This window comes from Agelaius tricolor, unplaced genomic scaffold, assembly GCF_023055355.1.
Source record: "Agelaius tricolor isolate 1412-34295 unplaced genomic scaffold, bAgeTri1.0.p SCAF_18, whole genome shotgun sequence".
NCBI lineage: Eukaryota > Metazoa > Chordata > Aves > Passeriformes > Icteridae > Agelaius > Agelaius tricolor.
In genome coordinates, this window is record NW_027269278.1 from 1,214,655 (window position 1) to 1,239,347 (window position 24,693).

The 24,693-nt window shown below is 50.1% G+C and overlaps 1 protein-coding gene across 4 annotated transcripts in view; it reads right to left on the bottom strand.

The window, feature by feature from the left end:
• Window positions 1-12,785: 12,785 nt before the first annotated feature.
• The window catches only part of FBXW11 (F-box and WD repeat domain containing 11), a 57,324-nt gene continuing 45,416 nt past the window's right edge, over window positions 12,786-24,693 (bottom strand). For all 4 annotated transcript variants that reach the window (XM_071442981.1, XM_071442979.1, XM_071442982.1 and 1 more), the window contains 8 exons: window positions 23,449-23,586; window positions 22,785-22,903; window positions 21,998-22,247; window positions 20,892-21,010; window positions 20,253-20,363; window positions 19,644-19,722; window positions 18,050-18,238; window positions 12,786-15,100 (listed from right to left, as the gene is read on the bottom strand). In XM_071442981.1, coding sequence (XP_071299082.1) covers window positions 18,077-18,238; window positions 19,644-19,722; window positions 20,253-20,363; window positions 20,892-21,010; window positions 21,998-22,247; window positions 22,785-22,903; window positions 23,449-23,586 — 978 coding nt within the window. In that variant the 3' untranslated portion in view covers window positions 12,786-15,100; window positions 18,050-18,076. The remainder of the gene's footprint in view (window positions 15,101-18,049; window positions 18,239-19,643; window positions 19,723-20,252; window positions 20,364-20,891; window positions 21,011-21,997; window positions 22,248-22,784; window positions 22,904-23,448; window positions 23,587-24,693) is intronic.

The following is a 24,693-nucleotide window of genomic DNA, read 5'->3' on the forward strand; positions in this document are numbered from 1 at the left end:
TTGCAGTGATTCCCTTTTCTACTGCTGAAGGTCAGCAAAAAGCATGGGAGGATAAACTTGATTCTTAATTGTAGATAGAGGTTTTCTGCTGAAAAATAAAATCTAAGCTTAGGCTCACGATGGGGGCAGAATTGGTCCTACAGAAGTGCCGGGGCACTTGGCCCCAGAGTTTGCTCTTTTCTTGACTTATTTATGGTCAATATATTTTGTGTGTAAAGATGGGCTTTGAAAGATTCACAGCTAGTTAAGGACCATTTTGTATTTTCTCCACATCCAGCGCTCACCTTGCCCCCCAGGCACTCAGTCCTCCTGCCATTTCAATTAACTGCTTGTGTAATTAGAGCTCCTTGTGCTGGGAATGGTGCCCTTGGCCAGGCCGGGGGCAGCTCTCACTCTCATGGGCTGTCCCAGGTCCTACACTTGTCCTCAATTAAAAGTCTCCATCTGAAGATAATCCCAGACCAAATCAACCACTCTGGGCCCCTGCAGACTCCACCTGGCAGGGAACAGGGAGAGCCTGCACAGCTTGTCCCGAGAATGGAAGGTTGGGTTCAGTGCTGAAAGAGGAGAGAGGGCAGAATGCAAATTCCCATGGGCAAAAGGCTTTTGGTGGGGGTTTAGCCCAGGCCCTTTGCACCTCCCGCATTCCAGAGCCTGGGTCAGATCTCACAGCTCCACTGAGGAAGCTGGCAGTGCTTGTACCTCTGTTCCTGTGGATTTACAGGCTCTCATGGCAGCGGGATGTGTTCCTGCACAGAACCCAGTGGGCATCCTCAGGCTCTCTGGGCACCCTGTGCCAGTGCCTTACACTCCCACAGTCAAGGATTTCTTCCTAATCCGTGGTCCCCACACCCTGAGCAGGGAGAGCATGGAAGTGCCAGGAAAGAAGGAGCAGGGGAGAGAAGGAAGTGGGAGGAATTAACTGGGCCAGGGGAAGTGAAGTGGATCAGGAGCAAAGAAAGTCAATAAACTGAGGAAGGAATCAAAGGAGAGAGAGACACACACAAAAATCCTCCCTTCACAGTTTATAGCAACGAGTCCTGGGAGAACTCTGGGAGTCTGCACCCCTTGGAAACAAAGCCATCAATAGTGCAGACCTGGAAAGGCATCCCCACTGCTGGGCTTCAACAGTATGGATCCAGGAAATATTAAATCCATCTGCTGTGGAGAGAATGTTTTATCAATAACAAAAAACCCATTTGATTTATTCTCTAGACACTGGGCCCAGCCCCAGCCACTGAGCTGTGCTATCTAATGTGGTCAGACAACTTCTAGGGAACCAACCTTGTCTTGCCATTACTCACAGTGTTTGCTTTTCCCCTATTGCCTTACTCATCTGATTCCTCCCTTCTTATTATGGCTCTGGTTGGGTTGATAGCTCATAATTTATCCTCCAGGCTGAGGCTTTCATGCCTTTGTCAGTAACTTGAGCCAGGGAAGTGAGTTATTCTTGCCTTTCTGTGTTTCTCTGTCTCAGTCCTGCTCCAGCTGGGAGTTTACCTGGACGTGGAACACACAAACTCTGTAGCACTGCCCATCAGGAGAGATTTCCCTCCAGTCCCAGTTACCCTGGGTGTCTGGGCACGGCTCTGGATGAGTTTTTTGCTGGATGTCAGGAGATTAATTAGAACCTGCAGTGATACAGCACCATCAGTCCCCAAGTGCTTCCCAAAACAGAAGTTCACCCACTGCAGTTGTCCCAATTACATGAAAACAGAGGCATCCCTGGGGCAGAGCAGGCACACAGGAGGCACTTCCCCTGCACAGTGGGCTGTGTCTCAGGCTGTGAGCCCAGCCCAGCCACTTCAGAAAGCCCCTTATCCCCCTTTGGTGCTGGTCCAAGACAGCCAAGGAGCTGCTGCTGTGTGGTCAAAACGCAGAGCATGGGGTAAACTCATTTCACACCCACATTCCACAGAGGACATAGACTAAACCCACTCCTGCCAAGGACCCCAATTGTTTTCCTTCCCACAGGTACCCACAGCATGGCACTTCTCCATCCTCGTGGGCAGGAATCCCAGAGCAGCCACATTTCCTGCTCCCAGGCACAGGGATAGGGCTCTGCTCAGCTGCAGCTGCACTCAGGCTCCTCCTCACAGTAGGAAATAGTTCTCAGTAAATTGCCAATAACTTCAGCTCCTTCTCCTGGGATAAAGAAATCATGACGGGGTGGGGACAGGCCCAAAAATGGCCTTCTAATTTGTGTTCTTATACCCACACCCAAATGCTGGTTCCCAAAGGGCATGAACATGTCCAGCTCACTTACTGGTAGAAAGAAGGTAAAGAAATTCCATGGGACAAAAATACCCCTCACATCCCATCCCATCCCATCCCATCCCATCCCATCCCATCCCATCCCATCCCATCCCATTTTTTCATTCTTCATCTCCAAAAAAGAGCTTCCCATGACAGATGAGAGTGAGCATTTTCTTAGCAGAATTCAGGACATTCTCTGCATCTTCCACTATCAGGGGTTCAGGAAGATCTCATTACCAGTCAGTTCTTGTCTAGGTGACCTCAGGAGAAAAAACCAAGGATTCATTTGGGGAAGGAATTCTCAGGTGGCCACTTGGGATACATTGAATTTCTTCCCAGAAGCAGTTAAATTTTGAGCTCACCTGCCAGTTTTTTCAATGACCAAAGCCTTAAAACACGAAACCCAAGCCCAAAGCACCTTCCCTTGCAGAAGAGAGAGCCAGATGAAGGAATTGGAGCGAGCCTCAGCACTGTGGGCAAAGCCTGAGGTGCCCATTGAAACGCTTCCCCTGCTCCCCAGAGGCCCTCCTGGTGTCTGGGGCTGGAGCAGCCCTTCCCAAGGGATTTCTGACAGCTGCCAAGGGCAGCTCCTGCTGCTGCTGAGTGAGGGGAGGATTGTCCTGCCCTGCACTGGGAAGCCTGGGACATGAAAGGCACATTAATACAATGTTATTGCTGCTATTATGTTATTTCACAGGCCCTTTGCCTCCCTCTCTGCCGAGCACAGGAACAGGAGTATTCCTGACCATCTCCAGCCCTGCCTTTAGTCAAGCCCTGTCTCTAGCACTGCAGACCTTCAGATATAATTTTTTCCCATCATCTCAGTTCACAGAGCTACAGACCACGTTTCTTTACTTGGTATTAACTTCAAAGTATTCCTCCTTTTAAAATACAAATCAATGTTATTTGTGAAATGAGAGTTTTGAACTTGGATCCAATATTTTTAGTGAAATAAAAAAGAAAAGAAAAAGAAGTTTTGTTTTGTTTTGTAACTGGAAGGAATCCAAACTATCCACAGCTTTTATAAACCAACTTCCTTATGAGTCAGAACATTTATTGCCAGAAAAATATTATTTTAACTTCATTAGTGCAATATAGCAGTGACATCTAGTGGCTTTCATCAGTGTCCTGATGAGCGAGGTGAAGGTGGGACTGGCAGGATGTGGGAATGGATCCAGGTCAGGGGTTGTTATTCCATTGTTGAGAGTCAGTGGAAGCTGGACAAGCTCTTCCATAGAGCTCACCAGAATTAGAAAATTCTGATAATATAATGAAAATAAACTCTAAGATTGGAAAGTCCACTCAGGTAACACCCATGGGTCATTTCTTCAGCTCACATTATAAGGTAAAATTCCTGACTTTCTTTATCCTGGTGGAAATACTGTTCACATTAGGGAGTGCCTTCACCAGGAACCACAGACACAATTATTCTCAACTTTCTACAGCAAAATTCAGTCTAAGGCTATTTACACCCAAATGGCCCTGGATCCCTGGCAGTGCCCAAGGCCAGGCTGGACAGAACCTGGAGCACCCTGGGACAGTGGGAGGGGTTCCTGCCCTGGCAGGGGTGGGACTGGATGATCTTTAAGGTCCCTTCCAACCCAAACCATTCTATGATTTTAGTCTAAACTTTCCACGTGGAAGACCTGTTGACAAAAAAAAAAAAAAAAAGCTCTCACTGAGAAAAATATGAAAATATGTTAAAAATTGTTTTATTTAGCTTTGGACACTCCAGCTACACACAGAAAAGGATAATACATTTTAGGAAACTCATTTTGTAGAAGCACATCAGCCTGTGCTGGGCTGGCTGCAGCTTAGATGAAGTCCCAGATTGCTCCACAGTGACAGAAAGCTTCCAGGAGCTTTGTGGGGAAGGCTGTGCTGGGTTCTGGCTGTGCAGGTGTGTGCCTGGGCTGGAGGTGTGCATGTGTTGTATTATGAAAGGATTTACTTTTCCCTGCACAGCAGTGACAACATCCAGAGGCAGGCAGGGCTGGAAGCACCTGACAGAATATTTGTGCTGCATCTGCCCTTTGTGTCCCCATGCCAGGGCTGCTTCTCTGCTCTCCCTGCTCAGGATCACTGGGGGGTTCCAACCCTGAGCCCCCGGTTTGGGAGTGCAGGCTGCAGAGCTGAGCTGGATGTTCCACGCTGGCAGGGAAGCTGCAGCCTCCTGCCACGGGTGCCAGGCCAAGGAAACAAATGCTCAGCCCCACATCTGCCTGCAGCACCTCCGTGGAGCCACCCCAACCCTCCCAGGCAGGGCAGCCTCAGCCCCTGCCCTGGCCCCGGAGGGCACAGCTGGGGCTGTCCTGGCACAATCTCTCTGCCAGGGCTGCCAGGGCTGCCAGAGGGGCCAGTCCAGGCTGGCAGAGCAGCTCCCCCCAGGGCAGCACTCCCTGGGAAGGGGTGAGTCAGAGCAGCGGCTTCAGGGAGACTTCAAACACTCCAGCAGGTCTGGCAGGAATATTTATACACCTGCATGTTCAAATATGCTCCACTTTCTCACTTTATAAATACATGGGAGCCCGCTGAACACTGGCCCAGCAAAGCCAAGCGTGCCCCTTTGCTTTGATGAACCAGCTGTTTTTCTGGCCCATTCACATAAACATATTTGTGTGTGTTGATTTTGCAGTTTATTGGGGAAAAGAAGCAGATGCCAGGTCGTATGTGCATTTTTGTTCTGTGTAGAACTGCCACGAGAACATTCCCCCCAGCCCAGTTCCTGTTTGTTTTGCAGGAAGGGAAGCAGCACAGAGAAGGCTCAGAAAGGGCATTGCTGATGGTTTTTAACCAAACAGGTGCAGAATCAGCTCCCACAGGTGAGATGTTGCAGTGGCTCTGCTTATAGATCCAAGTCTCCACCTGGGACAGGGATGCAGCCTGGGCTGCAAGATCCCCAAAATCCATTCCTTTGGGTCTGGCTTCCACACCCCCATCACCATGTGCAACCTGGCTCTGCCATTCCAGGTTCAGCCCAGGCTTTTCACAGGAGCTGTGACAGCCCTTTGTGGCACCAAAATGCCATTTTTGTGGATGTGTGAGTCCAGAACCCACCTGCTCTTCTGCTGTGTGTGAGCAGCAGACATAGCTCAGCTCCTCCCTGCCTGGAGCTGGGACAGGAGCTAATGCAGCTCCACATCTCCACCAGCCCTGAAATCACAAAGGGATGGCATGGAACTCATTGCCAGCTCTGAAAAAGGAAAGCATTTCCATATCCACCATGGCCTCTCTGCAGCCGTGCAACCTGCTGGGAGCTGGGCTTTCAACTGCTGCACTGGCCACTGCCTCTGAAATCTGACTTGGGTTTGGGGGCAATGCCTTCCCTTGCAGGTCAAACCTGTCCCAGCCCCTCCCTGGGCAGGGCTGGCAGCACCAGCCCCGTGTGGCTGAGGGGCTCAGCTGGGGAGAATTCCCAGCCCAGACACATCCCAGCCAACCCTGCTGCCCCTGGGGGCTGGGTTCCTGGGAATGGGGCTGGATGTGTGCTGAGCTGCTCTCAGGGCTGCAGAAAGAATGCCCTGCTGTGGCACAGGTGACCATGAACTGGCTCAGAATAAGCTGAATTAAAGCCTGCCTTGGGTTTGTGTTGCCATTGCCCTCAGTCCCTGTCCTGTGGCCCACAGGAATTCCAGGCTCTCCTCACACCACACCACAGCCCTGGCTGAGGAAAGGGACACACGTCCAGTCCATGAGGCTCCTGAAAGTGTTGATTTTCCTTAAAAAGGAAGATCATCTGGATGCCTGTTGTGCCTGCAGGAGCTGGGAAGGAGCATGGCCCAGTGTGTTTGGGTTGTGTCACAGGGGACAAGTTAAACACTCAGCAGTGGGCTGAGGAGCTGCCAGGAGGTCACAGAGGCACTGCAGGGAGGGAGTCTCGCCAGCTCTCACATGGATGTGTGCTGGCTCTGGAATTCCTGCTGGAAGTCCAAGTGGCAACTTGAATTTCCTCATTTCACTGTTCTTGTTTCAGTTCTCTGGTCATGGAGACAAAAAGCAAAACAAGAGAAGAGCACCCAAGGTACATCATTAATCACCCTCAAAAAATAGCCAAGGGCAAGTCATGGCAAATAATTCACCTGCACTCTGAGAAGGAAGCTCACTGGGCTGGGTGTTCAGCCAGTGCTGGCCAGCAGACTCCTAGAAATGAGTGTTTGCAGGAAATCATCCACAGAAAAACTTGGGATTTGTTACTGGTGTCTTTTCCAGTTCTGTTATTTGCCTAATATGGCAAAAGGTGTTAGGATGAAGCAGGAGGTGCAAGCAAACTGTGCTATGCTCACCAAAAATCCAACGGGGTGTGAGGATTGGAAATGGGAAGGTTGTGTGGAGACCTCACAGCCCCTGCCAGGGTCTGAAGGGGCTGCAGGGAACCTGGAGAGGGACAAATTCATCAGCAACTGGAGTGACAGGACAAGGGAGAACGGGTTCAAACTGAAAGAGAGTAGGTTGAGATTACTGAGGAAGAAATTCCCCCATGAGGGTGGGCAGGCCCTGGCACAGGGTGCCCAGAGAAGCTGTGGCTGCCCCTGGCAGTGCCCAAGGCCAGGCTGGATGGGGCTTGGAGCAGCCTGGGACAGTGGGAGGTGTCCCAGGCACTGGGCACAGTTCCTCCCACAGCAATAAGGGTGCTGCTAGGGAAAAGACACTGGGGTTTTTTCAGAATAAACAAGCACAGGCACACCCCACCCTTGCCAGAGGGGCTGCAAGATCAGAGCAGGGAACCAGGAACCCCTAGCAGGAGACTCCAGCTGCAGCACAGGCTCTCCCTTTGTTTTAACCACAAACACAGACATCCCTCAGCCCCAGGGTCCAGCCCAGCACTTTGCTGAAGCACGTATGCCAGGAAAAAAAATCTCCTATGGGAACACAACCACTTCCACAACAACTTTTTCGGAATCCTGCTTGTAATTAGTTTCCTGGATGTGACATCACCGAGTTCTGGGGTCCTGTCCCAGCCTGGCAGGCCAGGAGCTGCCACCAGGAACTTGGCAGATGCAGCAGCTGGCCCAGCTGTGGGAGCCCTGTGGCTGTGCCCAGCTCTGGGAGCTGCTCCCTGTTTCCCTGAGACCTCCCAAGGCTTGGGAAGATGCACCAGGGCTGTGGCAGATCCCTGAGGATCTCACTGCTCCATCCTCTCTGTTTATCTTCCCCTCAGATCCAGGCAGCTTGCCCTTCCTCAGCAAATTTAAAATACTCTGTTGTGTAAAGGATCAGGGACCAGGAGCTTTCCCCTCCACACACCTGCCCGGGCTTGCCCTCCAGTTTTCACTTGCATTTGGGCTTTTCCTTGCTGAATTTGCAAAATTTTGCCAGGTTTTGACAGCAGCAGCACAAAGGCACCAACCCAGATGGAGGCAATGTGGGGGTACTTGTAGAAAGCATCAAATTTGCTTTAAATCTGCAGTTGAAACCTCCAGTAATTCCAGCCTGGGCTGGTCCCTCGGAAGGAAAGCCTTGAGCAGCAACTCAGGGCATGGATCCAGCTCAGCTGGATGAGCTTTAATGTCCCTTCCAACCCAAACCATGCTGGGATTCTGTGATGGTGCCTCCTCTCATTTTGGCCATACCTGTTCAGAAAAATCTGGTCATTCAGGTACAAACACTTCTTTCTTTTGAATTCTGTTTCTCCAGTATTGCAGACTCAGCATTTGTTACATTTTCAAGATACCACATAACAAGTTTTTCTAAAACAAAAGATTTGGAATCCACAGCATTACCGAGATAGACCAAAAAAATCAGGCTGGAATGACCTCACCACCTGAAGCCATGTAAACCAACATGGCAACACAGCAGGAAGCCTTGAGAGGGTGGTAAAATTAAATTTTTCCCAAGCAAAACATTTTTATTAATTTGATAACCACCAGCATTTTATTTTGACATCAAGATCCCAGTGTAGATAATGGGAAATGGCAGCTTTCTGTTAAAAGCTTTTTTTTTACAGCACCATTCAACGGGCTTAGAAGAATTTGCTCCATTTCTGTTGGCAAATTTCACCTACAAGCACCCCTATATGTTATGTGTTTTAAAAAATATTTCCATATGCTAAAGGAATGCAACTGGTTGCCAAGGAAAGTGGCTGTTACAGCAGCAGGCTGGGGCTGTTTTTCAAGGAAAAACTGCTGCAGAAACGAGGTATCCGCAGAGGTGCACTAAAGCAACACTAACTGCAGTGACCTTGAGATGACCTAGACCTCCTCATATTACAAAAATGAAAAGGGAGTTAGAAAATCTGAGGCCAATTAGGCGCTTTTTTTTTTTTCCTGGAGACATGATGAAATTTCCTGAAACAAAAACTTTAGCAAATTCTATAAAATACTTCTAGCTTTGGTGGAAAAATAAATTATTGCCTTTTTATCTCCTCATTCCTGAGGCACAGAACTGGCCCACTTCTGTTTGTGCAGATGGATTGGAGGGAAAACACCCAGAGAAGGGCCAAGTGGTGAGATTCTTGGCACGAGCAATTAAGTGTGAAGTTATTCTCAGGGCTGCCTATTTGTTATTGCAGCAGGAATCATTAAGATTATATGGAAAGATATTGTCTGGGAAAAAGTGTGAAGTCAGGATTATGCGTCCCGAGCTGTGATTTAGGGGCAGAGCATCGCCCGGCGGTGGCCGCGCTCCGGTGGCTCCAGGGCTCGGCCTTGGTCGCTTCGCTCCCGAGGGACATCCAGGGGAAGCAGGGGCAGGGCCACCGCCGAGGGAAGGGACTCCCCTCGCTCCATGGAGCCACGGCCGGGACCGGGCAGCCACGAGCTCCTGAGGGGCTCGGGAGCAGCCGGGCCGGGCAGGGGCTGTGCTGGGCTCGGCGGGCCGGGCCGGGGCTGTGCTGGGCTCGGCGGGCCGGGCCGGGCCGGGCCGGGCCGCGGCTGTGCTGTGCTCGGCGGGCCGGGCCGGGCCGGGCCGGGGCTGTGCTGGGCTCGGCGGGCCGGGCCGGGGCTGTGCTGGGCTCGGCGGCCCGGACCGGCTCTCTCGGGAAGGGGCACCGCCCGCCCGGGCTGTCCCTGCCGCTGTCCCCGGCCTTCGCCGCCCGGGAGGGGCTGAGCCAGAGCCGCACCGACCTCGCCAAGGAATTGGCGCAGTCGGGATCTCCCTGCCCTGCCGTGCTTGCGGCAGCCCAGGGGCTGCTCCTGCCTTTCCCCCCTTCCCTGGAGCCGGGATCAGGGGAGCAGAGAGCACAGAGGGACGGGAGCCCCGCCGAGGAGCAGCGGGCGGGACTGGGGAAGTGCGTGGGGTCGGGCGGAGCAGGCGCTGCCCCCCCCCCCCCCCCCCCCCCCCCAAAACCGAGGCTCCACATGCGGAGCCCGGAGCGATATCCGTACCCAAGGGAAAGGAAAGGTTTGGGGCAACCCCCGGCGCCTCTTTCCTCTTCCCCGCTCCTGACAGCCCCGGTCTGGGCGGCGGCTTTGTGTCCACACCAGACGCTGCTGGCTCGGACCTTCCCGTGGCAGCCGCTGGGCCTGGGGACAGGGCTGGGAGCCAGCCGGGGTGCCCGGGGCCCTGGGAAGGAGCCAGCGGGATGTCCCTGCGGGATGTCCCTGCCAGCGTCCAAAGCAGCCCCGGCACTGGGAGCCGCCGAGGTGTCTGCAGAGCGCTCCCAGTGCCTTTTCCCACTCAATCCATCCCCGAGGAGCTGCAGGGTGGGGACTGCAGACCTGCAGAGCTCGTCAGGGGCGAGAGAGACCTGCGAGAGCGGCGGGGTCACCGCGAGCGCGGAGCCTCCCCGTGCTGATACAGGAACCCCACAGAGCATCCCTGAATTCCTGTGCCACGGGGATTATCCGGCCGGGGGCTGCTCCGGGCTCAGCCGCGAGCAGACGCTGGGAAAGACGAGACGGGAGAGAGGATGGTCCCTGCAAACACTCCCAGAGGCAGCCGTAACCAATTACGGTTCCCAATTAGGGCTCCCACAGCGCTGCTGGTGCTCAGGGAAGGCAGCGGGGCCGTTCCTAAGGGAAGACAAAAGGTTCTCATCCCTGGAGCCTGGCTGGATGCACCCAGCTCCTGTGCTGAGATGTTCAAAGCCCAAGGAAAATACTGTGGGATCTCTGGTTCAGTTGCAATTTTGATCTGTTAAATTAGTGTTTAAACATTTTAAAGAAAATAATCTCATTACTAAAACAAAACAAAAGTACTAAGGGCAAAAATGAACCATTTCAGTCAGTGCTCACAGATTTTAGTGGGCATGTGCCACGCGTTTGGTGATGATAGAAACACTCAGGGAGACTGAGTGAGCTCAGACAGCCTAAACCAGAGAGGTCTCGACTCCCTGCAGTTCCTCACCCTGCTCCAGTGCCCAGAGGTGTTCCAAGAGGATGTTACCAACAGGCTTGGATAATCACTGCTGATTTCTGTTATCCCCTGCCCTGAACTGAGTTCTGCTGCAGAACAGCTCTGCAGAGGGCAGGAGCTCTGAACAGTTTGGTCCTGGTGTGTGAGTGATTAACAAGTGACTCGAGTTCTGTTTCAGCACCACAGAGCATTGCAGAAATGTATTTAAAGTATCCAGGGAAAAGCTGGAGCTTGGAGAAGCCAATGCTGGCTCCATCCCCCCGCCCTGCTGAGCAGCAGCAGCTGGGGGCTGCAGGGCAGCCCCAAATCCTGTCACTGTGGCACAGGGACAGCCCACACAGACACCACAGAGAGCCTGGGTGCCAGAGCAGCTTCCCACGGGAGCAATTCCCACTGCAGGGACGGGCACAGCTGTGTCTGGCAGCACAGCCAGGCCGGGGAGTGATCCTGGAGACTGAGCCTGGAAAATTCCTGGAATTTTTAGCAAAAGCTCTGCTGGGATGGAGAACAGAAAAGGGTCTTTTCCAAAGGTCCTTTCTCTCCCTTCATCTCCCCAGCGTGGGCAGCAGGGCAGGGGGGATTCCCTGTGTCCCTGTGCTCAGGTGATTTCCCACCTGCAGAGCTGCCCCAGCCCTGGCCCAGCACAGGCAGGAGCTGGAGCTGCTGGAGCCAGGCCAGAGGAGGCTCCAGGATGAGCAGAGGGATGGAGCAGCTCTGCTGGGAGGAAAGGCTGGCACAGCTGCCATTGTTCACCTGCACAGGAGAAGCTTTGGGGGGACCTCAGGGTGGCCTTGCAGGGCCTGAAGGAGCCCCAGGAAACCTGGAGAGAGACAATTGACAAGGGATGGAGGGACAGGACACAGGGAATGGCTCCCACAGCCAGAGGGCAGGGATGGATGGGATATTGGGAATCGGGAATTGTTCCCTGTGAGGGTGGGCAGGCCCTGGCATAGGGTGCCCAGAGCAGCTGGGGCTGCCCCTGGATCCCTGGCAGTGCCCAAGGCCAGGTTGGATGGAGTTTTCCCCTCTGGAATTGTGCTGCTTTAGCCCCATCCACAGGCAGTTTGGGAAGGACTTGGCAGGAGATGCTGGGCCTGAGTGAGACCCCAGTGCCTGTGGGGGTCCCTGGGGTCCAGCCCTGCCCTCCTTGCCCACCCTCCCAGGGCACTGCCCGGCCCCATGGGCACTCCATGCTCAGGACAGTGTGTGGGGAGAGTCCAAAGGGGCCTCAAATCCCCCCAGGATGGGTGGGAGCACCCAGGGCCTCCACGACTTCCCTGGGAAGTTCTCTGGTGGGAATCACAGCCAACCATGAAAGGCTGCAAGGGAAAACCCACAAAACAACCAAATCCAAAGGCCACCCAGGTGTGCTGGAATGTTAAAGCCTGACCTCAAGGTTTACACTGCAGATCCATCCCAGAGCTTTTGTGGCTTATTTGGATAATGATATCCAGCAAGGCCTTCAGAACCCCGTCACGAGCTCGGCCAGGCTGTGCTTCCACAGAGCACTCCTGGCACCAGAGGGGATTGGACTCACTCAGCTGCAGGGGCAGCCTCAGCCTGACAGCAGCAATGCTGCTTCCAACACTCCTATCCAGAATCAAGAGTGGGGCAAGGAGAGCAAGAAGTCATCTGCACTGGAGTCATTCCTGAGGCCTGGATTTGCCAATGCTGAGCTAGAACTGCTCATACTTACAGTGGAGTTTCTGGCACCTCCAAAACCTTTTCAGGGCAGTGTCTCCCAGAAACACCCACCAAACCCAGCATTGAACAAGTCACTGCACAGCAAAGGAAAGCCCAAGGCAAAGCTTTTCCTGAGTCAGAGCCCTGGAAGACTCTGCACAGCTCAAGGCATGGAGGTTGCTTCAACAAGCCAGGAGATGGGGAGTATTTTAAACATTCTATCTGCATTCTTGGTAAAGTAAGAAAAATTCCTTGTGATGTTCCTGCAGAGGCAGTGAGGTTCAGACCTCTGTGATGGGTGAATGAGCTCAGCTCCACATCTCACTGTTTGTCCCAGTTTGTCCTGAAGAAAGGGAAGGGTGGAACAGCAGCTGCCAGCCCCTGCTGGGCTGTGGCAGATGGGTTTGGGCTCCACATGCCCTGTGTCTTCCACTGGGGTTGGGCTGGAGGGGCATTTATTGGGCAGGGACCCCCCAGCCAGGCTGCTCCAACCCATCCTTAACTCACACCCAAACTCTGCTGAGGTGACATCACTCATCCATTCATGTGACAAATTAAGTTCAAACTTTTTTTTATTAAGCACATTCCACAGTACAAAGCTTTAGATCATGAACGATATCTGTACAATTTAACAGTTTCAAGAAGCTGTTCATACATCAACTTTCCAAACAGATAATTGGCAAACATAATTACAAGTTAGAATTAGACTATCCCAGTGCTTTGAAACATTAATATCGCAGTAATGTACAGTTGCTCAATTATGGTTAGCAAAACAAAGTCCAGAGTGCAGCCAGGATCACTACCATGAATCCCAGGAGTCGAGTTCCTTGGGTGCCAATCACAAAAGTCCACTGCTATGTTACACAAAGCACAAAGAAGTTTAGACTGCATGTCCAAATACCATTATCTCCCAAGGAAAAACAGGAATTTAAATCTTACACATGCATTTTTAAAAAAAGGACTCCGCTCTTCAGAAACAAAGAACCTTTTTCTTCAGGGCTGCAACAGATCTTTTTTAAACAGTTTAATATTAAAGCTATTAGATGAGAAAGGGTAAAGTAAGACACTTGCACGAACTACTGTCAAGCTTACCAAAAAGTGACCTTATGGACGCTCAGGAGCGAGTTTGCTCTTCTGGACTTCATCACATTCGCTCATCTGGATGAATAAATAGCTGGAGTAACAGGGAGGGTGGGGAGGGGAGCCCCTGCAGTGCCCCCTGCGAGGGGCTGGGCTGGTGACACCTCGAGCTCCCCCGCTGTCCCCTGGCCCGCCCCGGGACTGCACAGGGAAAGGCAACACCCCCACAGAGCCAAGAGCTGCTGCCAGCACAGAACAGCACAGAACACAGACAGGGATGGCAGCACAGCCCGTGCCAGCCGAGCCCTCCCACACAGCCGGGACCGCGCTGGCCCCGCACGCGACAGCAAATCCACCTGGCATTGCTCCACGGCTCCTCCTGGCCCCAGGACAACGCAGGGGTTTTGTGTGACCACACAGATGACAGGGGACACTGTGAGAACTGAAGAAGCAGCTATGGAGGCTCCCTAACAAAAGCATGGAGGAGCCAGGACACGGCAGCCGATCCTCCTGGGACACCAGCACGGAACTGGCACAGGAAGCAGAGCGGTGACTGGAACGAGCTCCTCTCACCGTCACCAAGTGTCACAAATCAAACATAAATAATGGAACTTTGGCCCATGGTATCTTCTCCACTGAGCAGCCAAACTAATGCTACCGAGGACATCAGCAGGGGCTGTGAGGCCCCACTGGTATCAGAGACACACAGCTGCAAATCCCGCGGCACAAAAATATAAGATACAGAACATAAATTAAACAGTTTTTAATTTTTAAAAAGTTTAGAAATTACATTTTAAAATATGTAGTTCCCATTAAAAAAAAAAACCAAAAAATAACCAAAACCAAAACAAAACCAAAACCCCAACTAATGAATACTGAAAACCTCCTTTTGCAGAGACAGTGTCTAGGTAATCATGTCACCACCAGTGCCAGGGGTCAGGACATCCTGCTGCCAAGTGCCACCACGCTGAGTGTTAGGTGTGTAGTGTCAGGACACCCTGAGGCTGGCACCAGAGGCTCTGCTGTATGTACAAGGTATCTACATGCTTACACAGTATCCGAGATGAGGGAAGCACACAGGGAAGGAGGGGGACTACAGCAAACATCAGGAAGTGCAGGACGGGGAGTACAGAGCACAGGGCAAAGGAAAAGACAGTGCTATACAACTAGTTCAGATAACCTAGCCTGAATTACAGGGAATCTTTAATTTAAAAGAAATTATTGGTGCAGAAACAAGTAAACTGTAATCCAAAAATATTACTGAGCAACTCAGAAATATTTCTAAGAGTCCAACGTACACCTATGGAACAGAACGGGCTCTGAACCTGCCATGGGGAACGCCTAAAGGACAGTGGTGACTGGAAAGCAAAGCTCTGTACATTCTGGGCATGTGTTTGGCACCCAAATTTCACTGGAGAATGTTTTTTTTTTTCCTTTAAAGTCAGACAAAAGTGCAAAGCAATATAAATTAGGCCAAGTCCTTTCTTGACTTCTGATTTATATCTGAAAAACAAGCCATCAGAGTTCAGTTTCTACGGACAATTTACATGTGAAGCTTTGGATTTCTCACAGCAGGGAAGGATAGGCTTCTGAAACTCATCTACTCCAAGTCAGTGAATTTGTAGCAAATTCAAAGACGACCATTGAGAGCAGGAAAGATTAAGAAATTTAGATATAGAATTGTGCTGCTTTGCATCTACACAGCATCTAGAACCAATTCTGACTTTAGCTGTCAATCATCTTCAGGCATGTAGTAGCCAAAAATCCAGTAGTTCAAGACTGTGGAACCCTGAAAAAGACAAAAGACAAGTGAACTGAGAGGAGGCACAGAGCAAGCAGCATCCCCAGGTGCTCAGGCCCACAGCATCCTTTGCATCCAGTCTAGGAGGGGAAGGGCAGAGCACGTGCAGGAGGTGACACTCATGCAGGACAGCCAGGGCTGCTGGCCAGGCCTCTGAGCCCCACTGCAGCAAGAGCCAGGCTCTGCATGGCTCTGGTCCTTGGCAGTGACCCACAGGCAGTTTCCTCTCCCAAAGCCACAGTCCCAGCCCTGGTGTGCACAGCCAGGGACCCAACAGCTCAGCCCCCTGAACCCAACCCAAAATAGCCAGGGGATGGTTCTTTCTTCCTCACACTGCAGAGGAAGAGTTCTGCACAAGAGGCAATTTCAGCTACTTTAATACATGAGCAGCTTTTAGGAAAACAGACAAAACCCTCAAATACTTTGATAATCCCACTTCCAGCCTGATGGCTCTGTTATCAGCTTGGAGGCAGTGTAAGGTCTGAGTGTAATTAAATCTGAACTTTGATTTTACCTGCCACTTCCCAAAACCATCTTCAATGGACTAGGGAGAACTTCCCTCTTCTGATCTGACATTCCCATGAAAGGTTAAAACATCCTTAGGCACTTGCTCTTGACTTCCCTTCCCTCAGCCCAAGGCCTAATGCTTAATACCAGAATATTAAACTATCATATGGTAACAATTTTTATCATGTTACAATAAACAACAGGAATTCAACAGAAAGCAATAAAACTCTCACAGCCAACTGCCAGGACTGTCAAAATTGATCCACTTTGAAGAGCCTCACATTGCAAAGCCTGTAAAAACGTGTGCAGGGCTGCTTCAAAACTCACAAGACTGTGATGTTTGAAAGCTTATAAAACTGTTTCATTAAATGTCATGATGAAATATTAGCTGTTTCACCATAATTTTATGTAGATTTAGGCGTTTTGGATTCTGAAGTCAGACAAACATGTCAAAAAGTGACATCACAGCATCTCTGCAGTAGAGGAAATAGCTGTTAAGGGACTGTCATTACCAACAACAGGACCTGGGGGCTGTGTGGTCCCAGCTGTGCCTCCTGGGCTAGGCAGACTGAGCTGTGCTCAGCTGCCAAGTGTGCAGGGTGTGAGCAGCAGAACCCCCTGCCAAAAGCATCTCCCACTGCCCTGACAAACCCCCAAGATGGAGCTGTGTGTGCCACGTGGCCAAATGACACCAGCACGGTGCTGGCTCAAGGAGTGACAGGAATTTTATACAACTCCTCATTTCTTGACCTGAGGGAGCAGCTGGAGCTGAGCCAGGGCAGGGTTGGCTTTTGGGAGAAGTTTCTCCCCCCAGAGGGTGCTGGGCACTGCCCAGGCTGCCCAGGGAATGGGCACGGCCCCGAGGCTGCCAGAGCTCCAGGAGCCTTTGGACACCAGGGATGCACAGGGGGGATTGCTGGGGGGTCTGGGCAGGGACAGGGGCTGGACTGGGTGATCCTGTGGGTCCCTTCCAGATCAGGACAGTCCATGATTCTGTGTTTCTTTTGTGCTTAAGACACCCTCTATGTGGCTTTTAAAGACCTATGCCCAATCTGTACTTTAAAAACAGATTTTGTCCATCTCAAATTATCCTTTTAGTTAACAGAAGCAAGCACTGATGCAGGACTGGAAGGCAGATGGAGACTGTTTATAAAATGCAGCTTTTCCAGGTGTCCCTGTCCTGCCCCAGGCAGGATGAGCCACTCCATGACTTTCACTAAGCTACCCCTGCAGCAGGGTTCTTAAAACCTGCTGTGGAGGGAAGGTTTAGCTGGGATTCTGCACATGGCCCATGTTCACAGCATTACAGCTCTTTCTTATTCCAGGGCCTGAGTACAGGAATGCTGAGAGGCAGCTCAGCCTGGCAATGGCCAGCTGCTGGCTCAGACCCTGCAAAGCAATGTGCCAACAGATCCCAGTGTCAGATCCACAGAGGAGGCTGCCCCGGTGCTTTTAAAAGGAGTTCGGTAGCAGGGAAGGCAGCTAACCCTTCCTGAGATGAAAGAAAACTCATCTTTTAGCAGGAGCACCTCAAAGTGTGTCTCCACAAGGGAAGGGATTTCCCAGCCAGACAGAGGTCCTGCAGGAGTGCAAAAACCTGGGGAATACATTGCCACAGCAGGGACAAATGTATCCAGAGAGATAATAAAAATCCCTTCTTACAGGAAGGCTTTCCACACCACATTTAAACAGAGTACTCATTCTCTACTTCAAATAAAGTAAATCCTTCCTGTTGGGGCAATGTCACTCCCAGCTCCTCTTGCTGTGGTGTCTCCATTCCTGGGAAGCACTGGCAGAGCCTGCTGTGCTCTGGAAGGCAGTGCCTGTGTTCCAAGCCCCAGCACTCACAGGCAGGTGTAGTTTGAAGTGCAATTGTTGGCAGAGAGAAGAATCCACACTCCCAGCAAAGGGCTTTGAGCACTGACTGCAGTGACTGGGAAAGGGAACCAAACTCCAGCGAGTTCTGGGCTCTGGTTCAGACAGCTCTGAGCTGTGCTGGTGAGCTCTGAGAGCTCTCCCTGCCACTTGTGCTCCTCACAGAGCTGCTGTTCCTGCCCCAGGCTCAGATCCCTGCACTGCTCCTTGCACAGCTCCCCACAGCCAGCAGGTACATGGAGAGCTCCCACTTCATGGGACAGCTGGAATGTCTGTGCCACACACCAAGGCTCCTCAACTGCCAGCAATGCTGTGAATACATGACAGCTCTCTCTAACATGCCTGAACACCCAATTATAACCATAATTTATATAAGAAGGGAGAAGCCAACAAGACATGCTGGAGCATGACCACACAAAGACCAGATGGGGAAAGAAGTGGCATAAAAAGGTTTAATTCTCTTAAGGAAAACCTCAGCTTGTTTGACTAAGCCAAGCTGCAGGCAGAGGGAATGTTTCAGACATTTCCCAGCCCTGGCCAATGAGAGAGCCTTACCTTCTGAGGGCAGTAAAGTGCAGACTGTTATCTGGAGATGTAGGTGTATGTTCTAGATGGAGAGCGGGTCTCGTTCTGGGCACTCGGTGGCACATTTAAGAAATCCCAAATCAGAATTGTATCGTCATGGGAACTACTAATGATCTGAAATTCATCAAACTGGAGCCTAAAGACACGTCCTGAATGTTCCTGTGGGCAAGAGGCAAGCAGTCAGCAAGGCAAGAGGAAAACATGGCAGTGCACTGGTATCACTCAGGGATCTGGACACACAAGGTATGTTCAAACTCTGCTATGCTGACTAAAAAACCTTCATAATTATACACAGATACAAGAAAAGCTGCTTTTGTATGTAAACTCTTTACAGAAACACACGGCTCCCAAATCCAGTGCTGTACCCTGAGCCTCCCTCAGTGGGCCTAGCCCAGCCACAGGCTGAGATTATTCCAGATGGAAGCTGTCTGTCCACCAAGGAGCAGCAATTTTGGCCCCTGGCTGGCACTGATGCTCTGCCAGGGCTCCTTCTCTGCAGAATTCTCTGCTGAGTCTGTTTTTGTGCAGCCCCAAACAGCACATCACAGCTCCACCCTGCTGAGAGGATCCTCATGCTCACACAGCAGCAGCCAGGAATTCAAACTCTGCCATAAGAAGGGGAGCACATGCTCCAGCAGCTCTTCCAACAAATCTCCAAGTGGCCCAAGAAGCCCAGAAAATGCCCTCCCTTTAGTCCAGCTTATCCATGTTCATTAAATTTAAAGTGAGGACTCTGCCTTTATTGGAGAACTAAGCCAAGCTGGCAGAGTGATCCCAAACCCCAACCTAAGCCACAGGATACCTACAGAACATAGAAACAAACAACTTTTTCACTAAAACTAAATAAAATAATAGTTAAATCTCATCTCTGTACCAAGACTACTGAAGAGAAAGAAAAAGGAGAAGCATGTCCAGCCACATAAGCCCTTCTCCAGGTGCTGGAAAGGCCAAACACATGCATCACCTACAGTCAAGGACTCAACTGACTCCTGAAGTAAGGTTCCACACACATTTGGGTGGAAAGAATAAGGAATGCATTCCCCCATCTATTTTTAATTAAGTCTGCTGTCATAAGCCAAAGCCCTCATTACAAAGAAAAATATAGCTTAAGCAACTTAAGCTTTAAATGTGACTGTCCTCTGAAGGCCTGAGAGTTCCTGTGGCAATCTGTTGGACTCAGCCTCCTTCCCCCTTCCCAGCTATTCCTTCCAAAGTGAAGGGTTAGGAAAAAAGTTTGGGAAAGGGTCACAAGATTCTTGCCCTTTTTTAATAGGAGGAAATTTAAAAGCAGCTCTACAGTGATATTAGGGAAACACCAATAACCAGAGTGATTTGATACAGTATCATGATGATTTCTGTTTCTTTTAAGAGTATCTGAGAATCTCAAACCAGAAAAATTTGATCCTTCATTTAAGCTCAGATGCAAATCATTCAGGATATGATAATAAATTTTTCTTTATTTTTAAGCACTATAGACTTCATAAACCCCCTGCCATTCCCACCTATCCCAAAATAATGCACTGAAACACCCCTGACTGCTCCAAATGAATTAATTTTTACTTACCACTAACGTACGCAAGCATAACGTACTTGCTGGGGCACGAGGGTCAAGAGCAGCTTGCAAGTCCCAAACTTTAATTTTCCTAAAAGTAAGAGAAGAAAGAAATTATGAAAACATAGAAAATAACATTCAAAGCCCCAGAAAGCTTGCCATGTTTTCCCTACACCTACTTGCTCAGGATCAAGGACACTGTGAGAAATACTAATGCTCAAGCTTGTAAAAGCCAGGTAGTTTTGAGTTTCTTTGCAGCAGCCATTCCAGTGATGGCTCTGTGACAGCTGTGACAGACAAGCTGACAATGCACACACAGACCCCTCCTGCAATGTGGGAATGAAGCTGGGCCCACCAACCCCAGGCAGACACTGAGCCCAAATAAAAGGCTACAGCCAAACCCAGTTCCAGAATTGTTTTCAGTAACTCTCCAGGCAGAGAAAGAAATAGAGAATTTGGATATGGATGTAACTGCCATGAATCCACAATGCACTGCAGACACTGAGCAAGCCAGAAGTACTCTGGAGAGCGGTCCTGCCATCAGCCCACAGAAATGGTCTGCAGACTCCTGAGAGCCCCACAAGAGAAAGGCTAAATTTTGGGAACTGCTTTCAGACCTACCCATCGTAGGCTCCACTAACAATCCTCTTGTTGTCGAACCTGATGCACCGAACCAGCTCTTCATGGCCTTCTAATACTCTTAAACAGGCACCACATTCAATGTCCCAGAGCCTGGGGAGAACACAGGAGAAAGGCTGATTCCTACACCCAGGGTTAAGCATCTACTGCCTGGTTTGCTATGGGGGGGGGGAAGTATGTAATTTTCTTAAAAAAGTGTCATTCAGAGCAGCTACAGTACACATATTAAAATTATTTTAAGCATTCAGAATCACATGCAAGTAAAGCTCAGATGTGTGTTATTCTGGGAAATTACAACAGTTTTTTCTGTTCTCTGTAAGCCATTGATTAGAAGTTCAGAAAATAAGAAAACCAGGGAGCAATGTCTTCTCCATTTCTCCCAGCAGAGGACAAGGAGATACAGCAGCAGATAAGAGGTTTTGTTCACTCTGAAGCCTCAGTGTCCCACTCTTTCACAAGGTTGTGAAACTTTACTCCCACACTGAGGTAAGCCCCATTCACAAACCATCTGCTCCAATGGCAAGCCATGCCAAGGAAGTTTTGCAGCATCAGAATTGAGGGAAATGCTGTTTTCAGGACAGAAGGCCCCTGTTGCCCAGGCCAGCAGCTGGTGGCACCCACCTGATGGTGTTGTCCGAGGAGCCGCTGACCACGAGGCGGTCCCGGTACTGCAGGCAGGCGATGCCGCGCTTGTGCCCGTTCAGGGTCCGCACGAACTCGCACGTGCTGGTGCTCCACACCTGGGGACACGGGACAAACCCCCTGAGAGCTGCAGCAAACAGCCCTTCTTCCACATGAGAAACCATGAGGAATTCACAGACAGAGGGGCCTGAGGCTCACAGAGGAGGGAAAACCCACAGAGCATCTTCAGAGGCCAAGAGCAGGGCCCAGGGCACCAGTGGGGACCCAGCAGGGACAGAGGCACAGGCACTGCTATGGCACTGAGAAGAGCTGGGGGTTGTGTCTAAAATATTTTCAGGGGGCAGAGACTGTTCCAAATTATTTCAAAACCTTGATAACACTTCCTAAGTTAAAAATCATTTTTAAAACTGGAGTTAGCAAACACAAACCCCTCACACTTTTTTACCAAAGAAATTATTAGGAAGCTCTTAGTAAGAGAAAGTCCAAATGGCCTTTAAGCTTGGTCTTAACCTTAAAGGATTCAATCAACTTCACCCATTTTTAATGAACTGTAATTGAAATTGTACCACAGAGTATAAAGTGCCTCATTTTCCAACTCAGAGTGCAGCAGGATCTCTGGCTAAGATTTGGACATGGGACTGCCAAGAACTTCTTGGCCCAGGCTAAGGCAGCTCTGGTTCACAGAGGGCAGGGTGGAAATGCCTTTGTTATATTAGTGCACTCTGGGTAACTCAAATCTTCTGGTATGTCACAGCCTTCAAATTCAGCCTCTGAATCCTTCAAACATGGCACAGCCTGGCTGAGCTGCTGGGAAGGCATGGTGAGGAAAGGCACTGCTGAGGAATTTCATGTCTGGACAGAACTGCCAAGTGAAATTAAAAATACCACTGGAAAAAGGCACAGGATGTGCCACATTGAACAGAGCAACTGATCTCGAGACAAAGAGTTCAAACAGCAAATGGGCTTTGCTTTTCCATGAAAATATTCCAGTGCAGTTGTGTGCCCAAAGTCACCAAGAGCCAGCAAGAGGACACTGCTCACTGAGGGACACCAGAAAGGCCCTGGAGCAGAGCTCTGCCACTGACCTTGATGGTCCTGTCCCCCGAGGCTGACACGATGTACTTGTCATCGAAGTCCACCACGTTGACAGCAGCGCGGTGTCCCACCAGCACGCGGCGCAGCGTGATGTCCGTGGGGGAGGCCATGTCCCACACGGCGATGGACCTGTCCTTGGAGCACGTCACCATCAGCCCATTGCTGAACCTCAGGTGGAGCACGGCCTCGTTGTGGTGGATCAGCGTGTTCAGAACCTCCCCGGTATTTACATCCCAGACTCTGTGGGAGACAGCAGTGTTATCCCAAGGAAGTGATGGCTCTGTGGAGGGAGAACAGGCACAAGCCTGCCCCAGTCTCCACGGGAGAGCTCTGGCTGGCTAACCCCTGGCAGGGCTTGTGCAAGGCAGGAAGACGGCTCCTGAAATGTCCTCACTGCCAGCAGAACTGCACGTCAGGCAGTGCTCCATGTGTACTGAACACCCCCTCAGTAAGAGTCATGACTGCAACATGTCACAGGGCACTAAAGAAACCCTAACTGAAGAAATTATTGCATAGTTGGCCATCAGCCACTCCAAAACTTCAGGATATGCCTTGAATCCCTCAGGTCATATTCTTTCAAAATTCCTAATGCTAAAAGAACAAAATAGATTTTGAAGAAAAATTATTTAATATGATCCTTTGCCAAGTATGAGTATCTTGCTTCTGGAATACAAATATCACATTAATCGTAGGGATGTTTTCTGATATTAAGAGATTATTGAAAATATTCCCAGCCCTGACACTCAAATTATTTTTGTACAAGAACTTAACACTCACCTCACTGTAGAATCTGAAGATCCAGTTACAATAACTCTTTCATCATATTGCAGACAAAGAACTGAGCCAGTATGTCCCGTCAATACTTTCAAACATTCCAAGCTTGTTTTGTCCCAAATCTGTTAGAAAAAAGAAAGGTAAATGGCTTATCAACATCAAGAACATGGATCAAGACTTGAACATTGTCACAGCTGCAAAGAAAGGAGGACAACCAGATGCCATGAGGGGTGAGTCTGTCCCATCAGTAGGGTTTGTCCTTTCCTTTAGCTTTAGCAAGTTTTGATGTAAGTTTTTGAGAGAACAGTGAAAAATAACCAAGCACCATGAGGAGATCAAATCCTGTCCAGCCAAAGAAGTGCCAGGGAGGATGAGCATGGAAGCAAATTCCTGGCAATGAAACAGCCACAGCCAAGGCCAGTGGCACACAGACACCTCCCCCTCCTGGGGGAACACTGGTTTCAGGGCAACCTTTGTGGTTAATGGACATGATCCCTGGCAGTGCCTCAGGCTTCCAGAGCAGAGCGCAGGTGAGGACTTTGCCAGGCTCAGACATCCCACCCTCACCAACCAGACACTGTCCCATGAAGAGACACCAAGAAGCACAGGCAGCTGCCAGGGCAGAACCCCAGTCACAGCCAGGGCAAGGACCAAGGGAAGTGCTCACCTTAATGGAGTTATCTCGTAGGCCACTGATGATCTTCTCATCATCATACTGTAAACAGTAGACCCCTTTGCTGTTCTCAGAGCGGCACTGGATCCTTTGCAAGTTGTGCCTCCCACACCTCCAGTTGGATTCTATAGTCTGACCAGAGGGCAAAAACAGGAGTTGGGCCTCAGGCTGCAGCAGGACTGTCCCACACCCCCAGCTTCCCACTTTCACACACACCATCCTTGAATCTGAAGGACATAAAACAAATCTCTTCTCCTGCTCCCAATAAAGACACGCAAACCACAATGAATTACCATTAGCACTTCTGTCATTTGTCATGACAAAAGCTGTGTTTATGGAGGAAATCATGGTCAATCAGCCTTAATGATAATTTCACAAGGAGCCATTAGAGCGATGCATTCCAGAACCATCTCCCCCCACATTTATGCGACCAACCAACAAAAGCTGCAAAGATGAGACCAGGAGCTCACATGCTGCCTTGTCTAGCCTCACCTGGGTGATCAACATTACAGAACTGCTTATTCCAACATGTGGGTGAAGGGATTTCCTGGGTCTTCCCTTCCCCTACCCAGCCATATCAACCATTAATTGTACTTACACACCTTGGAAAGAGGTGTTGAGATATGAAACCCTCCTGAAAGTATCTAAAATCCTGATAAAAATAAAGCTCAACAGGAACTATAAGGTTTCAAATAACCCAAACTTGCTTTCCTCCCCCCACTTGAAATCTGTGAAGAGTAATTCTCAACAATTTCATTCGGAGAGGTATTTTTAAGGAGAGAGACCTAACACGCCTTAAAAAGCTGCAAACTATTTCACAGCAGAACCAGCATGATTTTCAGGTCTTAATCAGATTTACTCCTTGTTGGAAAATCAGTGCTGGATTCAAAGAAATGTGGGGTTTTGGACAGGAAGATCCTAACACAACCCTAAGAGAATGTGTGTGTGCCCAGAACTCCAGGCCAACACCTGCAGCACCTGGGCAGGCTGGGATGCTTTCATCAGAATAGGCCATCTGTTTAGCTATTTCCCTGGGATTCTCCCAAATACTGCATGGAAACCTGGGGAGAAGCTGACAGACTGGCAGTTTGTTTGGAAAAGCATATTTATTATGTAATCCTAACTTCCAAAGCAGTAGCAGGCACCTCTGCAGCTCCTCCAAGATTAAAACTGACTGAACCCGCAGTAAAGACAGAAATGGAGTATGACTGTGACATCCCAATTCTAGGAAAACATGTC